Source organism: Eschscholzia californica, unplaced genomic scaffold (genome assembly GCF_041429995.1).
Source record: "Eschscholzia californica isolate CP2 unplaced genomic scaffold, dmEscCali1.0.p SCAF_1, whole genome shotgun sequence".
Taxonomy (NCBI): domain Eukaryota; kingdom Viridiplantae; phylum Streptophyta; class Magnoliopsida; order Ranunculales; family Papaveraceae; genus Eschscholzia; species Eschscholzia californica.
The window spans coordinates 8,814,499-8,825,120 of record NW_028238198.1 but is presented as its reverse complement, the minus strand read 5'-3'; the positions used below and the strand labels follow the sequence as shown (position 1 = coordinate 8,825,120).

The 10,622-nt window shown below is 40.6% G+C and overlaps 1 protein-coding gene across 5 annotated transcripts; it reads left to right on the top strand.

Moving 5' to 3' along the window:
• The first annotated feature begins 3,076 nt into the window (after positions 1-3,076).
• Positions 3,077-9,178, top strand: LOC147563873 (uncharacterized). 5 transcript variants are annotated; one of them, XR_015236706.1, is made up of 5 exons: positions 3,077-3,537; positions 3,721-3,770; positions 4,153-4,258; positions 5,391-7,949; positions 8,098-9,178. XR_015236706.1 is itself a non-coding variant. In XM_086665190.1 (4 exons), the coding sequence occupies exon 4, from the start codon at positions 5,917-5,919 to the stop codon at positions 7,231-7,233; it is 1,317 nt and encodes a 438-aa protein (XP_086521316.1). In that variant the 5' UTR covers positions 3,191-3,553; positions 3,721-3,770; positions 4,153-4,258; positions 5,391-5,916; the 3' UTR covers positions 7,234-9,178. The 5 variants fall into 5 exon arrangements, 3 of the variants coding, with proteins under 3 accessions (XP_086521310.1, XP_086521316.1, XP_086521323.1); XR_015236705.1 differs by having other exon boundaries at positions 3,159-3,553; positions 4,153-8,565; positions 8,660-9,178; XM_086665190.1 differs by having other exon boundaries at positions 3,191-3,553; positions 5,391-9,178.
• Positions 9,179-10,622: the final 1,444 nt, after the last annotated feature.

Here is a 10,622-nt window from a genome sequence, read left to right as displayed (position 1 = left end):
GTCGATTTTTAGTGCTTTAGCACACTTAAATGTGTGCCTCTTGAAATGTGTTGTCCCGTTAGAAGATTTCGAATTACGAGAAATGCCACAAAAGTTACATTTGGCCATTTTAATGATCTTGCCTCCATTTTTAGGATCAGGAGCATCATGAAAGGAATAAAAGTCCCAAACCTTAGAAGTTCTGCCTCTCGAACAGGTTGACGTTCCAGTCAGCACATCTACTTCGCCTGCGGCAGAACCAGCAGGAGCAGACACACCAGGAGCAGGAGGATCAGCAGTACCAGCAGGAGATATTTCTCCATGAGCACCACTCTGACTCTCCGTCAAATCAACCTAAGTAGAACCACAACCAACATAGAAAGTCATTCTACTAAGCTGAGTTCATGAGAGATCTAAGATAACGAAATTCATCATCGGTTTGTAGGAACATCAATATTCGTTCGAACATTCAATTTCTAACCAGCTTCCTTGAATCACCCATTTTGGTTACGATGTTCTAACAACAAAGAAGTGTCCACAATTGGGAGAACCATATAAGTTCTTCATCAATTCGGTCCTTCTAAGTGTTTGAACAACATATCCAAAACTGGAATGACAAGTGATCCAGTCTGAAATCTTGAGTCCTACAGAGAAGGTAAGAAATATAGAAGTTGGAAATAGACAAGTTCAAAAACAGACAAGTTAGAATAGAAGTAAGTATAAAGAGAAGAAGAGTTTTTGAAAACAAAACAGAGAGAATAGAAACAAAGAGAAGTTGTTTTAGAAAAAATCAGAGAAGTTAGTTTTTTTGAAAAGAGTTAGAATAGAAGTTATAAAAAAATAGAAGAAGAGTTTTTGAAACAAAACAGAGAGAACAGAAACAAAGAGAAGTTGTTTTAAAAAAAATCAGAGAAGTTAGTTTTTTTTTAAAAGAGTTAGAATAGAAGTTATGAAAAAAGAGAAGAAGAGTTTTTAAAACAAAACAGAGAGAATAGAAATAGAAAAAAAGAGAAGTTGGTTTAGAAAAAATCAGAGAAGTTAGTTGTTTTAAAAAGAGAAGAAAAGTTTTAAAAAGGGAAAAAAAGAGAGATTAGTTTGAAAAAAAAATTAAAAAAGAAGATATTTGAGATTAGTTGTCCGGTTTATGAAGGCAAGATCATTTTGATTTTTTTTAGGACATTGATTTTATCTATCAATCAAATAGTTATGAAACAGAACACTCTGTTTTGTTTGATCAGACAGATCGATAGTCAGATGACTCAGATCTGTCTGATTAAACAAATCAGACTCGAATGTTAGTCATTCTGTTTCAATACTATACCAAAAAAAATTACTCTATCGTGTATTTGATTATCATAGTATCATACTATTGGACGAAATAGTACCAATGATAGTATGATACTATGATTATGAAACATAACTCTGATTTGTTTGATCAGACAGATCGTTAGTCAGATGACTCAGATCTGTCTGATTAAACAAATCAGACTCGAATTTTAGTCATTCTATTTCAGAAGTATACAAAAAAAAAAAAAAATCACTATCGTTTATTTCTTTTTTTTTTTTGTTGAAACACTATCGTTTATTTGATTATTATAGTATCATACTATTTGATTATCATGTATGATACTATGATAATGATGAAACAGAACACTCGATCTGTTTAATCAGACAGATCGATAGTCAGATCTGTCTGATTAAACAGATCAACCTCAAATGAGGTGTTCTGTTTCACAACTAAAAAAAAAAATAAACATATCCACTATTTTTTTTGTATCTGTACATGTACATCATGATCATCATCCATCCACCACAAAAAAAAAAATACAGATCCGAGTACATCTTTGATCATCCAACGATGAACGACCTCTATCCGATCTATTTGATCAGACAGATCAAAGGTTTGTCTTTGATCTGTCTGATCAAACAGATCTGACTCGTTAGAGTTTGAGATCTTCACATATAAATGTATAATCACAACAAATAATATTATAGACATTATTCATCAGATTACAACCTTAAACTAAAAAAAAAACATTAAAAATAAAACAAATAACATCATAGATGTGTTCGAAGGCTTAACCACATCATTTGATCCGAAGATCATCAGCGTATACCCATCATGAACACATCATCACAGAGATCAGACTATCAGAGGCTTCAACCCACTTTAGGCAACTCGAAAATCACAAAGAGGCTTCAAATATTAATGATATAATCGTTAAGAGTCTACTCGAAAAGATGTACTAACCATTCTTGAAGTTGAACACCGAGGCAGGGACGATCGATCAATGGTACTTCGAGTAAAAGTTTAACCCTAATTCTTTAATGGTGGTCTTTAATGGTGGTCTTTAATGGAGTTAGGGTTAAGGGTTAACAGAAAGAGAGAGAGAGAGGGGCGGAAGAGAGAGAGAGAGCGGCGGACAGAGAGAGACCTAGGGTTTCGACTTTCGAATGAGCTAGGGTTTTAACTGGGAATAAAGGGGTATTTATAGGCCCGATAGATTTAATCCAACGGCTGAGATTACATGTAATCTCAGCCGTTGGATTCATTAAAAACACGCGGACAATTTCGGGCTGATCGACGGGCTACTCATCGGGCTCAACTAACGGGCAAACTATCGGGCTACACATACGGGCTACTCATCGGGCCGGGCTTCGGACGGGCTTAACGGGCCGGGACTCGGAATTGAGAACCTATCCGAGCCCGGACCTATTAGCCCGTTTAATCGGGCCGGGCTAACCCGGCTCGGGGCTGCTTCGGTCATCGGTCTCCCACGGTTCGGGCCGAACGGGCCGGATCGCGGGTTTTCGGACCGTTTTCCCAGCCCTAGTCATATATAACACAATATCATCTTAGTTAGTAAATTCAGTTGATATTTTGTTTATTTATTTGCAGCATGATACTCGAGCTTGTGTTCCTGGCACGGCTCAAAGGTGATCTACTTTTTGAGGCAGATGTGTTTGAAAAGGCTGGGTTGTTTACTTGCTTGCAACCAATGGTACAATTACAGCTTATCAAGAGATCACCATTTTCATTAACCCTAAGTTTACCACAAGAATCATCAAATTTACTTGTACACCCACACACTACCTCAAGATAATCTTTTTCAATCTTCACCTCATACATATCTTTCAACTCATCTTCACTAAAGAGCACTTCTTCAGTAATAACATTTGTGTGGACTATCTCTCTGATTTTTCTCTTTCTACCCATGATCTGATTAGAAAGGGTTGGAAGAAATTGATTGACAAAACTCAAATGAAAAATTCATAAATGGGAAAGCATTATTAACTTCAATACCTGATTATAGGGTAAGAAATCTATATAAAGATTGCAACCATTAGGAGAATATCGATACGTTGGAGTAATGATAAAGTACATTCATTTACGTATGTTGAAGATTCCATTTCACACGAAAGGTTTTCTATTGTTACATTGATTTACTTTTGCTGAGGGAGAAGATGGAAACCATCTTAAACTACCTCGATGCTATTGGGGTAGCGCCAGAAAAAGACCAAAAGAGCTATGAGGATTTGTGCATGGGCTACTTGGGTGTGAGTAAACAGCACGGTGATCGAACTATCTCAATTTGAAATTTATTGAATGGTTATTTTTATTTTTTTGTTGCAAGTATGAAATATTTATTATTGCAGGACCTATTTGATTTTCCTCTGGAGTTAATTCTTCTAGATGACGTTACAAACAAAATGAATTCCTTATAAGCTTCTTGTTCTCAGTCCACAGGTGAAGTTTCTCGCATGGAAGAATTCGTGTCCATCAAATTTGAGTATGTGGAAATTAATTTTAGTGGCATTTTCTAAACTTGAGGTCACGAGTACGATTTCAACTTATTTTCATTGTTCCCAAATATCAACTTCTCATATAGTTTACTATTTCTTGATTTCAACTACTTTTGTTCAATAGATTTTCTTGTTTTGAAGTCTCGATACCTTTCTATTGATCTTGAGTCATCACTCACATACACTAATTCCCTATGTGGAGTCTTGTTCTTTTGATTGGTTGTTTTCAAATTAGCGCGTAATTTTATTTATTTGTGTTGTAAAAGTATTCATTAGATAATACCTTTGTACATGTATTTAGAATTTACAATACCAGATGCAATACAAAAATATGGTATTTTAAGAACTATCCATATATCTATTCCGCAGAATGAGTTTCAATTTTGGGAAGATTGACGAAAGTGAACACATTCGCCCTCTTTTGGCTATTCAGATCATACTCGAATGCCTTCGCATCATGGAATTTGGTGATGAAGTGAGTAGTTCGAGTTTCTTGATCTAGTAATGTTTTGCAAGCTTCTATTTTGCTGTTAATTTATTTTTCTTAAGACATGCTTAATATCCAAGTTTGCAACATGGCTTCTCTGCGTCTTATAGAAACGTGATTCAGGCACATAAGCATAGGAGTGGACAACGAATCAGAGCTATACCTTGGGCGTTATTAGTTGTCATTTCAGAGGCCGAAGGGATGCTAAAGATCTGATCCATTTCTTTATAGATTACACATAAATTTTAAAACACATAATAACAAAATCTTCCGAAAATTTTAATCAAAAAAAATTTCAGCTCTCTTAATTGATGGTTCCCGTTGCAAGAATATTAACTCAGATTAAAAAGAAGTACTTAACGCAAATAATAAGTCATTAAAAGTCAAAGTTTAACTCGTCTCGCTAATTATTCACGTCCTACGATTTCTAACTTTAAAGAGAAAAATTTAGGTGGCTAAATAGAACAATTCTTTAAAATACTATTTCAATTTAAAATTTATGGAATATCTATTGTAGTGGTCAAAAATCGTGTTGGGCCCACTCCGTCTAAAGGTCGCCTAGACCGAGCCTACTTCGAACAAATATCACTTGGGCCCGACCCACTTGCCTACTAGTTGGACACTCTCCAACGTGGAATTCGGCCAACTAAAGGTCCAAACGGCTCAAAGCCCTTGTGAACGTCCATCTAGACGAACAATAACCTATTAAAAGCAACAATACTCCAAGCACCCCTTGGTCGCCCTCAACCGAGTCTGCCGGTTACCAAGTCAACCTCAACTCCGAAGACCTCGCCACGTATTCATTTGACGAAGTCCCTCTAAAACCCCACGTCGCCTTAAGTACCGTTAGGCGATCTCACACTACGAAGAGCCTAAAGTCGAGGCGGCGTAATCATACGATCGAGTTACTCCAGGTGACAGATCGACGGCCAAGAACGAGTCTCCCTTAGGGTTTGGGGTCACCCTCGACCCCAATTACCTCGGATCTAACAGACTCCACGAGTCCATCAGTCGCCTATAAATAGAAGGAGACTCAGACTCCAAAGGCATCGAATACCGACTAGAAAACAACAGAACATTCTTCTCTCTCTCTCTCTCACATTCAGTACCTTCTGATCAGTGCTCTAGACGACGATAATCGACCTTCGAATTCCAGAAGACTTGAAGGGTAATCTTCTAAGGGATCACTCTAGACGACGATATTACATCTTCAAGCTGCATCAACCTCGAAGTCCTTCTGAAGTCCTTTCGAGACGACCTCTCGACCTGTTCCAGGAGATCAATCTGACCAACTATCCCGTAGAGTCGAAGCTTCGGCCACTCTACGAGTCTAGCCACCCTCCGACGATACAACACGGTGACACCCTCAGCATTCAATCGGTTAAATACTTATCTTTTATAGTTTGCTGACTTAACCGTCGGAGTGACCTTGGCAAGACACAATCTCGGTGTCCCCAAGACTTCACGGTTTTACTTGTTTTTGTCTGTCTACAGGTCCAACCAGAACTTTGTCCATCTCGAGGTCTAAAGCCCAAGTTGTTGATGGCCCACCAATCGACGATCTATTAATTGTGTGATTTTCTACCGTCCACAGTTTGGCGCCCACCGTGGGGCCCCTTCAACTAACATCTCAGACGACCTCATCAATGGAAGAAGGAATGGTAGCCTCACCAAACGATGTCTCGACCCAGATCGCCGAACTCACTGCTCAGATGAAAGAAAATGCCCAAAAATTTAAGGCCTTGGAGGAGGAGAATGCTCTGGTTCGAGCAGAAAATCAACTACTTCAAGAAAAAGTTACTGAACTCGCCATGGTGTGTCCAACAGGACCTAGGTTTCGAACTCCAGTCAACCCGATGCAATCCTTGGTGACCCCTGAAGCAGGAAACTCCTCTAGCCAACCAACCATCCAGTCTGGCACCATTGGCGTCTCGATTTCGAATCCAGTGACTAATACTACGACTCCGACAACGACGTTATTACCATCTTTCCAAAGCTCAGCTCAAATCAATCAACAATCGCAGTCGATGACTGCCCCTCTTTTCTCATCCTCCCTTACTCTTCCTACTTTACTACCTACTAGTGTACCCATTAGTCTGTTGACTAACGGTCTGAACTCTGGCTTTGCAGGAACCCCCTTGGAGCAGGCGATGGCTAAAAAATTGGCGGAGATGGAGGCTCTAATCACTCGCATTCCAGGAGTCCCAACCCCCCTTAGAAAGAGTCTACCACAGAGTTATGCAGACTCCCCTTTCGTCGACACCATCGCCTTAGTGGAGATGCCGAAGAAATTTTCATTCCCAAGTATGAGAATGTATGATGGCACCTCAGATCCAGACGACCATATTGCATCCTACAAGCAAAGGATGTTCACTGCAGCCATACTCAGGGACCTTAGAGAGGCTTGCATGTGCAAAAACTTCGGGTCGAGCCTCATTGGTCCAGCTCTCCAGTGGTACACCAACCTGCCGAACAACTCCATCGCCTCATTTGCCCAACTGGCAGACATGTTCGTTGAACAGTTCGCGAGTAGTAAGAAGTTAGAGAAGCTCTCTGGAGACCTTTACCGACTTAGACAGAGGCGAGGTGAACCACTTAGAGATTATGTAGGGAGGTTCAACAGAGAGAAAGTCTCGATCCCCTATTGCAACCAAGAGACGGCAGTGGATGCATTTCGAAAAGGGTTACTTCCAGACAGTGAACTCTACAAAGAACTCACCAAGTTAAACTGCACCACCATGGAAAATGTCCTAGCTCGAGTTTGGGTAGCAATCGGTTGGGAAGAAGACAAGTACCATCAAAATAGACACTACCCTAGCGACGAGCGGTCTCGAGAACGTCGTTTGAGACGAACAGATCATAGGTCAGATGGCAGACACTTAGAGCCCTACACTACCTCAAGGCGACCTCAAGGCGACCTCAAGCCCGAGACGACAGAAAACCACTTGATCCACCAGGTCTAACTGTCGAACGAACCAGTTCGCATCAGAGTTCCAGACTACAACATGAACATCGAACCATCTGAGTAGTAAGGCAAGGTGGACAAACTACAAATTGAAGATGAACTCAACATTAATAAGAGTTGGAATGCAGCACATCTAAAGTTGTACCATTTCTAAACTCTAAACTATTTTTATTACATCTTGAATAAACTTACTGACTTAAACATCGGAGAGTGGGTGGTGAACTTTTTTAATTACATTTCATTTTGAATAAACTTACTGACTTAAGCATCGGAGAGTCGGTGGCTACGCAACCGACTAACCCTCTAGCTCGATTTTTTGCAGATTAGAGCATCTTACCGAGACAAACAGACATCTCGCCAGAGGTGTATCTCTAACTTTCTAAAATTCTACCTCAAAAGTTTACACTGTCTTAAAAACTCTACTGAGTAACTTTTGTATTGGAGGGTCGATGACGCCGCCATCGACCTCCCACCCAATTGCAGAGCGACTACGAACGACAGGGGGACAAGCATGGGTGGAAAACAAAACCTCCATCATCCACCAGCTTCAGTCGACTCGAAAGATAACAGTCTGGAAAAGTTTATTCAACTTCCAGACTAAAAGGCTTGAAACATTCCCCACCTTCAATCAGGGACACAAAAATTGTCAATGGTCCCTTGGAAGCACGAACCAAACCACTCTCAAGTCTTGCACAATCCAAGACTCCATATAAGGTCAAACAATGTTCGTCTCAACTTCAATGAAGTACTGAATGTATTCACTCCTTACTTCTATCCTTCCCTCTATTGATAGAATATTACTAACTCGAGCGTCGGAGGGTCGATGGCGTTGCCATCAACCATCGTTTTTGTGTGTGTACAGGTCGGCTCAGGGACAAGCAGGAGAAGCACAAACTTCGCTCATCCACTGACGCTAACTGACCGATAAACAACCTAAGTCTAGAAAAACTATTTTCTACACTTAGGTTGGGGGGATAAACGGTGCTTTAAATTCCCTCAAAGCCAAAGCAAGACTAGAGCTTCGATCTTAAACTTCAGACGAAGAACACAAGACTTCTACGAGAAATCAGTACTTCCTAGAAGCCTATTGTCACTTCAACGAGGCAACAAGGTCCACGCTCGAACTCTAGTTGGCCTAACAGGGACAACGTCACACCAAAATGCAAGCCGAACTTCCTGCATAGCCGTGTAAGAGACCAGAGCAATCAACCTCAAACTTCTAGACGAAGAACATGAGACCTCGACGAAAGCACAATAATTTCTAGAGTCTTACTGTCACATCAACGAAGCGACGTGGTTCACACTCGATCTCCAGGTTGCCTAACAGGAAGTACTACTACATCATACACCTTCTTGCACCCCCATTTCAGCCACACAATACACAAGACGCTACTTATCTCACGTCCTCTCTTTACACATTGCAGCTCGTGCGGGTCGAGACGTCTCACAGACTCCACCCTGTCTAAGGAAGGTTCGAGATAAACACAACCCAAGGACCGTTAACACCTCAGATGTTACCTAAAAATAACAAAAAAGCTCGAGACTTCGAAGTCATCAAAACAATAGAACAACTTGAAAACTTCGCCTTCTTCCCGAAAGAATACGACCTCGAGCTCTACATGACAGAATAGCACCTTAAGGCTCTCGACTCTGACTCCAACTACAAAGTCTCAAAAGTCTACCATTCTAGATGAATGCATTAAAAAATGCTAGCCCCTGGGCCAACTCAGTAGACGATAGAACAACCCCGAAGGTCAAGCTCGAGAAGAGCACTGGAGAAATTCTCGCCACTAAGCTCGAGATGACAAACCTCAAGTCTGAATTACTTTGTAATACTTCTTACTCAACTCATTCTTGCTTGTTTGCAATGTTCCTTATACGTACTTTTTTTATTGTGTAACTTAACTCATGAAATTCATTGAAGAAATCATCGCCCTTGCAAACATTCTGATGTTCAATACTATAGTCCCGCTAAATGGATTGAGCCAACACTTAGTCCAGCTAGACTATATTTGGTCTCTCTAGGGCAACTAAAGTCCCGCTAAATGGATTGAGCCAACACTTAGTCCAGCTAGACTATGTTTGGTCTCTCTAGGGAACTAAAGTCCCGCTAAATGGATTGAGCCAACACTTAGTCCAGCTAGACTATATTTGGTCTCTCTAGGGCAACTAAAGTCCCGCTAAATGGATTGAGCCAACACTTAGTCCAGCTAGACTATATTTGGTCTCTCTAGGATAACTAAAGTCCCGCTAAACTTGAAATGTCTAGGCATCTAATACTACCATAACACCTAAGAAACGAGCCGACACTTAGTCCATCTAGACTACTTCAAGCAAATTCAAGGCCAATATTCCATAAATAGCAAAACACGGATTTCGACAAGTGTACTACCCAGAAAAAAGGTATGTGTTTCACACTTTGGTCGAGACCTTTGAAAATAAATGTGTCATATAGTTGTTGGGACCCCCCACAAAAATCATTTGTTGTCTATTTAATTATATGTCACTTGAGCACATTTGTTTACACACATGTATATTGTTCACACACACTTGTATGTAAATGTTTACACACACATGTATACACAATTTTTTCAAAAAATAATCAATTTTGATTTAAAAGGAAAAAAAAAAAGTTAATACCAACCTCCAGACTGCTTAACGACAGTCTGGAGGAATGCCTCCAAGCTACCCACGGTAGTTCGGAGGAAAAACCTCCAAACTGCCGAAAGGCAGCCTGGAGGAATTCCTCCAAACTACCGAAAGGTAGCAGGGAGGAAGCCTCAAAACTACCTCACGGTAGCTTGGAGGGAATCTTCCCCCAAACTACCGTTAGGTAGTTTGGAGGGAATTCCCGGGGGGGAAACCTCCAAACCACCTTGTGGTAGTTTGGAGGAAACCCACCCCAAACTACCTAGGGGTGGTTCGGAGGAAACCTCCTCACCCACTAACCATGGGCAATTTGGAGGTCCTCCCGAACTGCTTTTCGGTAGTGTGGACCGGATCTGTCCGACCAATTTTGTTACATATTCGTGGTGACAACCCGATGTTTTTTAGATCCGTAAATATTTGCGTATTTTTAAAATCACTATAAGATCGAAGACCAATTTCGACACTAAGTCGTATTTCACTCGAATTGGTCAGACAATCAATATGTTCGACGAGAGAACATATTTCGGACACGTCATACAATTTTCAAGAATACCGGAACTTCCTCGATCGAATGCTAAACACCGACACCTCCTCGGAAATTCGAAATCTACTCTCTAAGCGAGTAAATCACTAACTTAGAGAGTGGGGGACAAACTGTAGTGGTCAAAAATTGTGTTGGGCCCACTCCGTCTAAAGGTCGCCTAGACCGAGCCTACTTCGAACAAATATCACTTGGGC